Consider the following 13,589-nt stretch of genomic DNA (forward strand, 5'->3'; position numbering starts at 1 on the left):
TGACTTGGAAACCAATGTATTTAACCTAGAAGGTCAGGAGAGAAGTGACAGGCTTGTAAGTTGGGTCAGGAACGGGAGACAGGGGCCTTAACGGTCGGGACTATCGAAGAGCCCTTTTCTCAAATGCCAAACGGAGATAAGGGGCAGTGGTCCCGCTCCCTGGACTGAACCCTCTGGTCCTTCTCACACGGAGGACGAGGCATCCCCCCAAGTGGAGGTCGGGAAGGGGCAGGAGTGGGACGAAGCTCTCTCCTTGGCTGGGCCTTCACGGGAGTCGGGGGTGCGGGGCGGGGGAGGGGGACTTGACCTTTGTACTCAGCGAGGGGCCAGGCCCCAAGCCAGCTGACCATGGGGAGTTAGCTCAGGCCTCCCGAGCTCCAGAGGAAGTGATCCTGACCCGGTGTGGGGGCAAAGGAAAGGTAGGCTGAGGTTGGAGAATCCAGCTCTGTTCTGGGGAGGAAGCCCTCAGTGACTGGAGATTCCCACTGGGAAGTGATGTGCCCCATCCCGGGTTACAACCCCAGCTGACCCCCGAGCTGACCAGAGTCGTGGGTGGCAGGCCCCTGCGGTGACACACTGAGGCCTGGGGCTAAGAACACACAGCCTCAGGGTTCCAGGCCCAGGAGGGAAGAGGAGGGGAGAGCAGCGCGGGCTTGTCCGGCACCTCAGTTCCTCTTGCCTGCCGGGGCCAGGCTGTGGGGCGGCAGCTTGGAGTGGCCGGAAGGGGCCAGCGAGGACCCTGGAGCAGACTCCAGCTTCACCTTGTCCAAGATGGTCTTCTTGATGGAGGCCGGTGAGACCTTCTCCTGGTCAGCCATGGACTGCAGCTCCCTGAGGAGGCAGTGGGGAGGGTTAGGTCCGAGGCTCTGTCTCCCGCCTGAGCCCGACCGTCCCCCGGGGAAGACGAACGCCTGCCTCCCCGGCTCTGCTGGACAGTCACACCCACCTCGCGGCCTTCGCACCCACGGTTCCCTCCACCAGCCACCCCTCCGCCAGATGGCCATCTGCCTCCCTCACCCCTCCTTCAGATCAGCTCAGGGTCACCGGATCCACTAACAGCACCCAGACCCCAGCCCATCGTGCCCCAAGTGTGGGACGTGTGCCTCATCTGTATCCCCTGAAGGCTGGGACGGGGGGGGGGGCTGCATCCCAGCTCTGCCGTTGTGTTGTGGCGCCTGGAGAAGTTCTGGGTTTCGGCCGTGGCCGGCAGGGATGTGAGAGGGATGCCTGTCCATCCGGCAGATCCAGACTAGGGACAATGGCTCCAAGCCAAGATACTAACCCTGCCGCCCTCCTCTCTGATTTCCTTCCTGGTCTCACCGAGCCGGTGCCAGCGCACAGAGGCACATCCTGGGCCCGTCCTGCCGTCTAACTTGCTTAATCTCCCCAGGAGGAGGAGCTCGGGAGGAAGGTGTTGTCAGACCCCCAGGGATCCCCCCCGGTTCCCCCAGGCCTGCCTCCCCGGCTTGGACGCGATCCCCCCCGCCCCCCGGTCTGAGGGCCGCAGTGGGGAGACTGTGGGGAGCGGAGTGCAGGTGCCGAGGGCAGCCCGTCCTCACAGGACAACGGATGGTGAGGGGCACCGCCGCCAGGCCTCGATAAGCATCCGCTGAGCGATGGCTGAGCACAGCGTGCGGGGGCTCCTGTGCCGGGGCGCGCAGCCCCGAGTAGGCGGCGGCGGCGGGGGCCCACCGTGTGCGGGTGCAGGAGGCCTCCACGGCATTGATGAGGAGCGAACGGAAACCCCCGCTCTCCAGCACGTGCAGGGCATGGATGGTGGCCCCACCGGGAGAGCAGACGTTGTCCTTGAGCTGGCCAGGGTGCTTTTCCGAGTCCAGGAGCATCTTGGAGGCTCCCTGCAGCCAGAGAGACAGCTGGCTGCCGCGGGGGGCACCCCTGCCCCCGGCCCCCCCGCACGTCCACTCTCCACCCACCCGCCTGGGGGCGACAGCATCGGGCCTGGCAAGGAGTGGCCCCCACAAAGCGTCAAGGAAAACACTGACCAGCAGAGCCTGGGCCCCGAGGCGGATGGCCAGGCGCCGCGGAAGCCCCATCTTCACGCCGCCGTCGGCCAGGGCCTCCAGGGCTGTGAACGCCTGCAGGGAGAAGGCGCCTGAACCTCCGCCCTAGCCCTTTCCTCCTTCTCCTCCAGGCAACAGTGGGTCCAGCAGCTCTGCCCACGGCAACCGAGCAGGGAGGAGTAGGGAGGATGTCCCCCGAGGTCCCCGCACTGCCCACCGCCACCAGTTGCCACCCATCCCCAGGCCTCACATAGGCTGGGCCGCTGCCACTGAGCCCCGTGACAGCATCGATTAGGTCCTCCTCCACCTCGGTGCAGAAGCCCACACTACTCATGAGCTGCTCCAGGAGCCTGCCGTCTTCCACCTGGGCGTGGGTGCCCGTGGCGTACACGGTGGCCCCCTCCCGCACCACGACAGGTGTATTGGTCATGCAGCGGATGACTTTAGGGGCTGGCCGGAACGCCGTCAGCTTCTGGAGGAGAAACCGGCTGTGGGTCCATCCCACCCAGCAGGGTGTGCCGGGCACACGTGTGAACGCGCTCACGCAAGTAGCGTGTCCCCACTCTCCCCGGGGGCCGGGCCAGTGCGCCCGTTTCACAGCCAGAGCTCCTGACCACCGGGCAGCATCCGCCTCCACCCGCTCTGCAGATCTCACCGGCCTGGACCCACAGGCCCACCTTCTCGATGGAGCTGATGGTGACACCAGCCGCGCACGACACCACGATGTGCCGATCTTCAACGTCAGCGCCAATCTCGTCCAGGATGAAGGGGATGATGTGCGGCTTCACGGCCAGGAAGAGCACGTCACTGTGCCTCACGGTCTCCTTGTTGTGGGACGTCAGGTTCACGCCCATCTTCTGCGGGGAGTGCAGACGTGGGCTCAGCCTGCCCCCCCCCCCCCGTGTCCTCCCCAAGCCCCACGTAGAGAACAGCACAGACGCTGCTGAGAATGTAGACGGCCAGGGTCGAGGGCTCAGGGCGTGGAGCTCTGCCGGCCCCCAGCTGCCCTTCCCGCCCCAAAGTGCAAGAAGCACTCGGCCCCGGAACAGGTCCCCTGTGCAAACAGAAGAAGGGTGCCGCATCCCTGCCACAGCCCTGACCCACCCTGCCTCGGGCTGCCATCCCCCAGGCGTCCGGGTGGGAAGTCTCGAGCCTGGAGCCCACCCCACCCTTGGATCTGGAGCCAACGTATTCAGTCCCCAGATGTGTCTGACCTGGCCCCCACCCTCTGGCCCCCGCAGTCCCTGTGGAGGCCCCTTGGCGAACCCCTTTCCAGACCAGCACGCCCTCCCCACCAGCGACACCTGGGTCCCAAGAGCTAAGCAAGAGGGGCTATCCGCAGGCCAGGAGGCAGGGTCCGTGACATGCTCCCCCCAAGGCTCTTCTCTCATGAGTGGGGGAGGGGGGCGGGGGGGGTGGTGGTGGCATGGTGTCTCCCGCGGGGACCTCCACCCCTGGCCCTTAGGGTCAAGGCTATCACACACTCTCCCCAGACGCACTGACTAGCCCCTTCAGCGACTGCCTCCCTGACCCCCTCCACCCTGCACCTACCCTGAGGGCAGAAACTGTGGCCAGGTCCATGTCTGGGGAGCTGGCCATTATCTTGTGGGCAGCCAGGATGCCTGCGGGGAACAGAGGTCCTTCCTCAAGGCCTGGCCCGGCCTCCCTCCCTCACATTCCCAGGAAGGAAAGTGGAAATCCCACCGCTCAGGGCAAAACAGCAATCCCTGAGCCACCCCGGACACCCCAAGGCTGCCACTTCCCACAGGACTCAAACCCCTGCCTTCACCCGCCCCCTGCACAAGGGGCCCTCCGGGCTGAGGAGCCTACCTGCTGCTGTGAAGCCCTTGGCCAAGGCGAAGGCCAGCTGGCCCGCCCCGATAAAGCCCACGCTCATGCTGGACGCAGGCCCCGCCCACAGCCCTCGCAGCTGGCACCGGATACGCAGGGGCAGCTGCGGAGCGAGATGGGGCAGGATCCAGAGCAAGAAGAAGTTAGGTGTGCAGTGCCAGCCTTGGCCACTGGGCCGCTGGCCCTGCGCCCATTCCCCTCCCCACCCCTCCATCCCAGCTGGTCCAACTTTCCCCTCTGCTGCCCGGCAGCCCCGACGTGGTAACTGCTCCAGTCTCCCTGCCCACCGTGCCGTTTCCGACCTGCTCCCGCGGGTCTCGGACCAAGGAGACAGGGAGGGGCGCGCCGACCTCCGGAAGGGGTCGGAGAGGGGCGGGGGGCGACGGATCGGGCCCGGAAGCTCCCCACGTCCGAGCTACCCCTCCCCTTCCTCGAGCCGGTGTGCGGATGCGCAGCCCCTCCCTGCACCGCCGCCCCCGCAGGACCCCAGCCCAGCGCGCGCTCACCCGGTTACCCCGCACAGGTCTCCCGGCTCCCCAGAACCGCGCCCGCCACGCGGCACCCGGGCCCCGCCGGCCCCGCCTCCGCAGCTGCAGCCAATCGGCAGCGCGGCCGCCAGACGCCGGCCAATCGAGGGGCGCGGGAGGCGCCGAGGGGCGGTTGCATCAGCCGCTTGCCTCGCGCCCCGCCCCCGCCCACCCCGCGAGGTCCCTGCGCGCCGGGTCTGCGCGCCCCCGATTGCGCGTGGGGCCTGGGGCGCCGGGACCGCCCGGCCGGAAGCTCTGCACGCGGGGCCTGGGTGGACCACGCGAGCTCGGGCACGCCAGGCTGGTGTCCTAGTGGCGCGGCGGCTGATCGCTGCTACTGGATCATCCTGTTTGGAGACGCCCAACCGTGTGACAGTTTTGCTTGTTTGCTTAGGGATTTTTTTTGTCCTGGTTTTTGTTTTTTGTTTTTGTGTTTTGTTCTGTGGGAGAGTTGAAAACAATTTGCAAGATGGAAACATTTAAAGCATACAATTTTGATAGTGTATTTTGTCGCTTTAAAATATTTTTATTGTAGGGGCGCTTGGTTAAGCGTCTGACTATGGCTCAGGTCATGGTCTCGTGGTTTGTGGGTTCGAGGCCGGTATCAGGCTCTCTGCTGGCAACCCAGAGCCCGCTTCTGATCCACTGTGCCCCCTCTCTTTGCCCCTCCCCTGCTCATTCTCTCTCTCTCTCAAAATAAATAAACTTAAAAAAAAAAAAAAGGGTAAAAATTTCTCTATGTACCAAGAGGCTTGGAAACTGGAAAGGATAGCCTAAGCCTTTTTGGGCTCTTAAAATTAAGGGGCACCTGGGAGGTCTAGTTCAATCCCCTTTGACATCCAGACCCTCTTCTTCCCAACTGGGGTTTTCTCTGGGAGTCTTCTCTAGGGCTCTGGGGTGACAGAAGCCATAGACCAGTTACCACGTAAACCGCTCCAAACAGGTGCTTCGGGTGGGTGGTGATAAACCAGTAAATAGAAGATGAGACCCCATAGTGTTCGCCCAGCTCCCATGGAGCACCCCCATGTCTCCTGACATCTGGTCACCTGAAATCCTGACATCTTTGGCCCTGCATTTGGAAGAACGAGTCATTTTTCCCCTGAGGACTCGCTCAGAACTCATCCGAGTTGAGTTTGCATTTGGGTTTCAGGATAGTCCAGGGTCTTAGCAGTAGAGTTAAGGGCAAAGTAAGAAGTCATCGTCGTTGGGGCGTCTGGGTGGCTCAGTCGGGTGAGCGTCCGACTCTTGATTTCAGCTCAGGTCATGATCCTAGGGATTGAGCCCCACATCAGGTTCCCCACTGAGCATGGAGCCTGCCTAAGATTCTCTCTCTCCCTCTCTCTGTCTCTGCCCCCCTCCCCAGCTTTCTCTCCCTCTAAAAAAACGAACGAATAAAAGAAGTTATAATCATTGACAATCCGTCCTTGCCCCCAGCCCCGGGGAAGGGTGAGCTGCTCTATTTTTTCAGTTCTGTATCTTCAATGGTGACAGATTGCTCTAAAACCTGATTTCAGCATCACCCGATGTCGTGCCTCGGAAGCAGGGCTGTGAGCTCTTGTTGACAGAGCGATGACTGACGATAACGCCACCAGACCACTGTGTGCTGACCGTGTGTGCGAGGTGGACTTCCTGGCCTCCTCCGCACGCCTGCATCTGGGCATTTAGCCCTCACCCTCTGAGGGAGGGGCCGTCGTAAGGAGCCCTTCCCCAGTCGGCGCCCCCAGGCTCCATGCCCACCACACCTCTGACCCCCCGGAACCCCTACCTCAGGACCCACGTGCCCCTGACTCCCGCCCACCGACATCTGCCCCTTGAGCCCACTCCTCTTGTCCCCCGTGGACTGTCTGGGGGTGGCCCAGACTCAAACCCATACACAGAAAACCCAGCAGTCCTGCTGAGTTTTGCCTGACTGTATAATCAAAGGACAGAACCCCCTCCTTTGGAAAGTACTGTTTTTCAAGTGATAAAAACAAATAACTCCCTCCTCCAACCTGAGAAAGTCCTGTTGCCCCGGGGGGGACTCTTGGGAGAACATCCCAAGGCTCCTCCTGGGGGACTCGCCATGATTATGCTGAGTCCTGGATCCCTCCCCGCCTCTGTCTCCCTCTCGGGACCTTTGCAATTGAGGGTGGGTGGCGCCCTGGGGGCACAAGGCCCTGGGCACTGAGGCAATTGGGGAGTTGGCGACAGATGCCCATTTCTGAAGTGTGGCTAGAAGAGGAGGGAAGACTGGTCGGTGTCCAGGCGGGACGTGGCCCCCATGTTCCTTTGTCGCCTGGAGATGTGCCCTAGAGGGTACCATCTAGCCCCCACTCTCCCTCACTCTCCCTCAGCCCGTGGGGGCCGTCAGGACACTCCAGGACACAGAGGCTCCTGGCCCCTTTGAGGATCTCCATTGAGCCCTAACACCCGCCCCTCCAGGTGAAGGGCCCCTGTCCTGTCAGCCGTCTGTCTCACACTGTGCCGGCGCCAGCGCAAGGGAACCCTGGGAAGCCCGCCTAGAAGCTGCTCGGGCTCGGCTGCCCCGGCACAGCCGCCCCTCTGCCCAAGGCTGTGCCCCTGGCAGCCCCCGGCAGCGGTGTGGGCGGTGTGACCCGGAGCCCCACCGGGAGGAGGGGGGAGACGATCTTGGCGGCACCCTCACCCCTCCCACTGCCCACCGAGGAGGAGGACACTGCCTGCTTCTTCCCCAAGAGGCTGTCCCCCGGCCACGTCCTCCCTTAGTCAAGCCTAGTTTCAGCCCTTCTTCCGACTCACGTTGGAGGGATGGCCCAGGAGGTGCCCTTGGCCATTGTCCCCTGGGCAGAGACTGCTAACCAGAGCCAGGATGCGGGTCAACATTGGCGTTTATTTCCTGCTCGAGGCCCTAGACCCCTCGCTGGGCCAAGGGGCTGCTGTACTCTGGGGTGGCCCCGTCTGGGCTCTTGAGCAGGAGAAGCTGGCTAGAGCGTGGAGGGTGACAGTCCCGATGGGCTCTGGTGGTCAGCGGCCAGGTGAACGGATACTTGAGTGGAGGTCATGGGCCTGGGAGTACCAGGGAGGGACCTGGGGCCCAGGCGCTGTGGCCGCGGGGCTGGGCCCTCCCCCAGCGGTTCCAGACTAGCCTCCCTGGGCTCCCCCAACCCCCCCCCCCCCCGCAAGCTCTGCAGAAACTGATTCCCGGGGCTGATGGTGAGCGCCCGGCGGGCACTCCCTCCCTGGGTGGGGACCCACCTCCCCGCCCCCCGCCCCCCAGCATTCTGTGCTCATTGTGGTGCCTCTGAGGCTGCCTTGTGTGACCACACCGTGGCCCTTGTCCTTGTTATGACCGCGTGGAGGTGGGCAAGGTGGGGCCCCAAGTCCTGGCTCCTTCTCTTTGAGCTGGCGCACACTGACTCCCCAGCAGGGCCCTGCTGAGACAGCCTCCTTCCAGGGCTCTGGGGACCCTTCCCTCAAGTCTACAGGAGCCAGGTCCCCTTGTCCCTCTGCTGGTCCAGCTCTGACCCTCTCCTGGGCTCCTTTCCATCCCCTTCCCAGACCTGCAGGAATTGTCCCCTTTCCAACTCTGCTTAGGTCACACAGCCTGAGTGTGATCTCCAGACGCTGACGTGCACGTGAGGCTGCCTCCAAAATCCTAGCCTCAGTGTCCCCATCTCTAAAGTGGGTCACCACAGCGCCTACTTCAAAGGCTTCTTGTGTTACAGTGGGTAGCACTGAGCCAGGGAAAGCCAGGAAATGGAGAGAGGGAGACAGGGAGAGAGATGGAGATAGAAAGAGACAGAGAGGGCTGGGAGCTATCTCGGGGAGGATCCTCGCCTATGTCCTGCTCAGGGCTGCCAGCCCGTCTGTCTTCCCTCCCTCCTCCTCCCCAAGCCTAGCTGCGGAGCACTGCCCGAGGTCCAGGAGCACCTGTCCTGCCTGCCTCCCTCCAGCCTGCTCCTTGGGGGTCTGGGTTCACCCGGGCCACCCCCCCGAGGTGCCGGGAGTCCCTGGGGAGCACAGGTGGGTGGACTGCTGCCCACAGGGCTACAGGGGGGGCACGAAGCGGATCCTCTGGGAGTAGGCGAGGTCGGCGACGTAGAGGAGCAGGTTGACGTAGGTGAAGGTGGCCACCACCAGCTGGCTGTCCCAGAAGCAGCCGCCTCTGGGGCAGTCAGGGGGCCGTCCGGGCTCACCGTACTTGGGGTCGAAACAGAAGACGGGCCAGATGACCGCGGCACTGAGGTAGAGGAGCACGGCCAGGAAGGTGTAGACCACCACCAGACGGTCGAAGGGGCAGCCCAGGCCCCCCGTGTGGCCCGTCACGCTCAGGACCACCACGGCCACCGTGGCCAGGAAGCACAGGCTGTAGACGGCCACGCACCACTGGGTGGCCACGTAGCGCCCGTAGCGGCTGTCGTAGACCAGTGCCCCAAAGATGATGCAGGCCACGAAGGCCTGGACGATCTTGAGGAGCCCTGACACCGTGGCCATGTAGCTGGCCACCTGGCCCGGCCGGGCCCGGGTCAGGGCTACCTCCGCGGCGTAGGCCAGGAAGAGGAGCCCGGCGAAGACGCTGGCTGCCAGGCGGAAGTCCCGGGCGGCGCAGCCCGCGGGCTCGGGCGGGCACTCCAGCCGGGTGAAGTACAGCGGGTAGATGACGGCGGCCGTGGCCGACAGCAGCGTGGCCAGCATGGCGAAGGCCGCCGTGAAGTTGCCCCAGGAGAGGTGCAGGCAGCTGTGGAGCCGGGTGAACTCACAGGCCACCACGAGGCCCGAGAGGGCAAAGCAGAAGCCCCAAGCGGCCACGCAGAAGGTGCCCTGGACGCCCGCGAAGCCGCCCCGGTGGGCCACCAAGCTGAAGGTGGTGCAGCCAAAGGCCAGCTGCAGTACACGGGCCGTGCCCACGGGGGACGTCACAGCGCCGAGGTGCAGGTACCCGCCCCCGGGGGGCTCCATGGTGCTGCCCATCTGGCCGGCCACGTCGTCCTCGCCTCGCACAGTGCCCGCTGGCGCTGGGGTCCCTGCGGGGCTGCGGCCCCTCTGTCTCCTCCGGCAGCCGTGACAGGTGCCGGCAGCCTGCAGCAGCCGTGACGCCGCCGCTGCCGCCGCCGCCGCGGCCGCCTTGACATTGCCGCAGGACAGCCTCGCTGCTGCCCGTGTGGGGCGGGCCAAGGCTCCCCCCCGCCCCCCCCCCCAGCACTATAAATAGGTGGTCACGATTTGAGCCCCGGAATAGCAGCCCGGGCGCGCCCGTCCCCATCCCAGAGGGTCATCTGACCCCTGCGTCCCCGCCAAGCCCCCGCTAGCACCGTCCGTTAACTCCTTGGCTGCTGGCGCTGCCCCGCCTCCGGAGCACCTGCGTCTGTCTGTCGGTCAGCTGGCTCCAGGGCCCGCGGGGGAGGGGAGGGAGGAGGGGAGGGAGGAGGGCAGAGCCCAGAGCGGAGGTGGGCTTGGAAGCCTCCCGGACCACCTGCTGGGGAGGATCTCCGGGAGGCGGGAGGCGGGACCGCAACGCAGAGGAGGAGGGGCGGGGGAGGGGGGTTGGGGGCGGGGGCTCCGCGGGCTGCCCCCCCCCCCCCCCCCCGCGTCCCCCTGGAGGGAGGCTTGGCTCAGAGCTGAGGTGGTGTCAGGGCAGACCCTGCTGAGAGTGTCCCTGGGCTCCTACTCAGCCTGATCTCCTGGAGGTGCTGGGGCTGACCCTGGCGCAGAGTTTTAGTTATATTTGGGGGTTCATCACGGACCTCCTCGCTTGTCCTTCCTCAACCTGTAAACTAGAGAAAACTCGGCTCTCCCATTTTGGGGCAGAAGTATTCATAATGTGTGAAATGCTTTTGAAGATGGAACACAACTTTCCAACTGTAGAAGCAGTAGCTTGCAGGCCCAGTCAATACAGGAAAAGACAAGGAAAAATTGCCCGTAATTCTGTTGCCTGACCATGAACGTCTCCTGTATGTGTGCCTGCTTCTCTTGACTTTTCATTTAGAAAATTATAAAATTTGGGGCGCCTGGGGGACTCAGTCAGTTGAGCGTCCGACTTCCGCTCAGGTCACGATCTTGCGGTTCGTGGGTTCGAGCCCCGCATCGGACTATGCTGACAGCTAGTTGCCTGGAGGCTGCTTCAGATTCTGTGCCTCCCTCTCTCTCTGCCCCCTCCCCCCCTTCCCATGCTCTCTCTCTCTCTCAAAAATAAATTAAAAACTTGGGGCGTCTGGGTGGCTCAGTTGGTAGAGCGTCCGACTTCCGGTCAGGTCACGATCTTGCGGTTCACAAGTTCGAGCCCCGCATCAGGTTCTGGGCAGACAGCTCACAGGCTGGAGCCTGCTTCGGACTGTGTGTCTCCCTCTCTCTCTGCCCCTCCTCCGCTCATGCTCTGTCTCTCTCTCTCTCTCTCTCTCTCTCTCTCTCAAAAATAAATAAAAACACTAAAAAAATTTCAAATTTATGGAAGAATTGCAAGACAACACAATGAACACTCAGACACCTAGATTCAAAAATTGTTAATATTTTGCCCTATTTGTTCTCTTTCCCCACACCAGTAATAATTAATGATATTGACTAATTCTGCAGATATGACAATTTGCCCCAGACACTTCCATGGGCATCTCCTATGAACAAGGCCATTCTCCCATAGGACCTGAACACAAGGGGATTTAAGAATGATCACTTCACACACGGTCCTTATTTCATTTTCCCCCCGTATCCCAAAATACACTTAAAATCTTTTAAAACATTTGCACCAGGATCTGATGGGGATTATGCATTGCAGTGGTCTCTCGTGTCTCCCAGTTATTCTGGAATAGTGTCCATTTCCCGCCCCACCCCCACATTTTATTATTTCTTTATTTACGTACTTTTTATTGTTCAAAAAAAATTTTTTTTTAAATTTTTTTTTTCAACGTTTATTTATTTTTGGGACAGAGAGAGACAGAGCATGAACGGGGGAGGGGCAGAGAGAGAGGGAGACACAGAATCGGAAACAGGCTCCAGGCTCTGAGCCATCATCAGCCCAGAGCCCGACGCGGGGCTCGAACTCCCGGACCGCGAGATCGTGACCTGGCTGAAGTCGGACGCTTAACCGACTGCGCCACCCAGGCGCCCCCCAAAAAAATTTTTTTTTTGATGAAAGAGAAATAGAGAGTGAGTTGGGGAGGGGCAGAGACAGAGGGAGAGAGAGAGAATCCCAAGCAGGCTCCGCACTGTCAGCCCAGAGCCTGACTCAGGGCTCAAACCCACGAACCGTGAGATCACGACCCGAGCCGAAATCAAGAGTTGGACGCTTAACCGACTGCGCCACCCAGGCGCCCCCGGGCCAGTGGTTTTATAGACTGTCTTTCAACGTGTATTGGCTGTTTCCTCGCGGTTATAGATTCTGCTAAATGCTCTTGTCAGGAAAACCACAGGGAGACGCGCGTGGCCTCAGGGTGCCTGTCGAGAGAATGGTCCAGAGCGGGAGGCCTGGCTGTCGCTGGGGTGGTGTCCCCAGCATGGGTCTCCGTGGCCCCCGCAGTCCTCCCAGGCTCTCAGCAGCCTCTGGAGTCTCTCGTGGGCAGCGTTCTCCGTGAACACACACCCTCTTTACAAGTAGACTCGTAGCGGTCCTCTGACCTGATGTGCCTGTTTATGATTTTTCTGGAAGAGTTAATATAATCATGAAAGAAAGCATTCGTGTTGGTTTGCAGGTCGTGAGTCCTCCGAGATGGTGTCTGGATGCTGCAGGCTGGGGGAGGAAGGCCTCGCAAGGTAAACCTTCCAGTCCACTGACACTCAGGAGGAAGGCGACCCCGCGTGCGCCCTTGGGAAGGGTTCTGCTTCGTCCCTCCCAGGTGTCTGCCACGTGGTCTGCTGACCCTGGACCAGGGAGCAAGGGGACATGGGCCTCCGGCTTGGGGGTGCAGGGAAGATGGGTCAGCTCCCACCGCCCTGCGACCCCAGGGAGCTGGAAGGAAATCCTCTGCTCGGAACAGTTTCATTTACCACAAGCGGACCATGCTTTAGCCAAAGTTCATGGCTCAGCAAGTGGTAACAGTGAACCAAGCCGCGTTCCTCAACCGCTCAACCGGTGGCTGGGGCACAACCCCCCGCACCCTAACCGAAGGGGTCCAGCTTGTCGCACGCGAAACCCTGAGCATTTTGGGAAGACCAGGTTCGGCGTGGCCAGCGCCGCGGGGCGGCCCTGGGCGCTCAGGGACGGCCAGCACACCTGTGCGGGCGGCAGGCAGCCTCCCAGGCAGCCTGTGGCAGGTGCGGTGAGTGAGGGGGCACCGCTGTGGGCTTCGGCAGAAGTCGACTCCCTTCCTGAAGACCGGACACCGCACAGACCTCGCTGGGGTTTCCAGCTGCCAGCACGGAGATGCCTGGAAATCAGGCCAAAATGCAACGAGAGATGCTGGAGAGGGACAGGCATGGCAGCAGCGAGAGTGTCCCGGCAGGCTGGGACATGGCCTGATAGTGGCCATGGAGTCCAAGTAGGGCAGCATCCCAGGGCCAGCGTCCATGGCTGTCCCACGTCCCCCCGCCCCTGCGGCCCCCTGGCCCTGCGGAGCACGGGGGGCCTCAGTGGCCCTGCCCGGGAGAGAGCTGTGGCCGGTGTGGCCCGGCCAGGGGCCCGGACAGAGCTGCAGGCGCTGCGTCGGAGCCTGGGTGAAGCCCCTTCTGGCCACTAAGTCCCCCGTTTCCCTAGCTCCCTGCGGGTGGAGCCCGGCCCTGAGTTCTCTGTGCAGGCGGACCTGAAGCACAGGCAGAGGCAGAAGAAGCGGGGTGGGGGGTCTGCTCAGGGGCAGCCCCCGTGCCTGGGCCCTGCAAGCCTCCCCTTGCCAGTTCTTAACCGCTCCCCGCCCGGAGGGGCCTACAGAGCTGGAGAGATCACAGCAAAATCGGCTCCCTTTGCTTTGCGGGCGGGCTCTGCTGCCCACAGCGGGAGACTCGGGCCGCGTGGCCACGCTGGGGAACAGAGGCCAGGCTGGGCGGCTGCTTCGTGGCTGGGACGGTAGCCGGGACCCCTGGGAGCCTGACATGGGACACGTTCCAAATTCCAGACACAGACTCCCCAACTGCCTGGTGCAAGGCTGCTCGGTGGTGACGTCTGCTGTTCTCAAGCCTCCACTCACTTGTCACAATTAAAAAAACACCGAGAGGGCGCCTGGGTGGCTCAGTCGGTTGAGTATCTGACTTCAGCTCAGGTCATGATCTCGTGGTTCATGAGTTTGAGCCCCGAGTCAGGGTCCGTGCT

At 62.6% G+C, this 13,589-nt stretch overlaps 2 protein-coding genes across 4 annotated transcripts; both read right to left on the bottom strand.

Annotated features, from left to right (window-relative positions):
• PYCR1 (pyrroline-5-carboxylate reductase 1) lies at positions 1 to 4,466 on the bottom strand. 3 transcript variants are annotated; one of them, XM_043585402.1, is made up of 8 exons: positions 4,379 to 4,465; positions 3,852 to 3,975; positions 3,573 to 3,643; positions 2,699 to 2,878; positions 2,272 to 2,493; positions 2,004 to 2,096; positions 1,693 to 1,856; positions 1 to 831 (listed from the first exon to the last, which is right to left on the bottom strand). In XM_043585402.1, exons 2-8 carry the CDS (start codon positions 3,916 to 3,918, stop codon positions 666 to 668), a joined length of 963 nt encoding a protein of 320 aa, XP_043441337.1. In that variant the 5' UTR covers positions 3,919 to 3,975; positions 4,379 to 4,465; the 3' UTR covers positions 1 to 665. The 3 variants fall into 3 exon arrangements, with proteins under 3 accessions (XP_043441337.1, XP_043441336.1, XP_043441338.1); XM_043585401.1 differs by having other exon boundaries at positions 2,004 to 2,493; positions 4,379 to 4,466; XM_043585403.1 differs by lacking the exons at positions 3,573 to 3,643; positions 4,379 to 4,465 and having other exon boundaries at positions 3,852 to 3,963.
• A 2,761-nt stretch (positions 4,467 to 7,227) lies between these two features.
• MYADML2 (myeloid associated differentiation marker like 2) lies at positions 7,228 to 9,557 on the bottom strand. Its single transcript, XM_043585405.1, has one exon. It carries the CDS (start codon positions 9,326 to 9,328, stop codon positions 8,405 to 8,407), a length of 924 nt encoding a protein of 307 aa, XP_043441340.1. The 5' UTR covers positions 9,329 to 9,557; the 3' UTR covers positions 7,228 to 8,404.
• Positions 9,558 to 13,589: the final 4,032 nt, after the last annotated feature.

This window comes from Prionailurus bengalensis, chromosome E1 (assembly GCF_016509475.1).
Source record: "Prionailurus bengalensis isolate Pbe53 chromosome E1, Fcat_Pben_1.1_paternal_pri, whole genome shotgun sequence".
Lineage (NCBI taxonomy): Eukaryota > Metazoa > Chordata > Mammalia > Carnivora > Felidae > Prionailurus > Prionailurus bengalensis.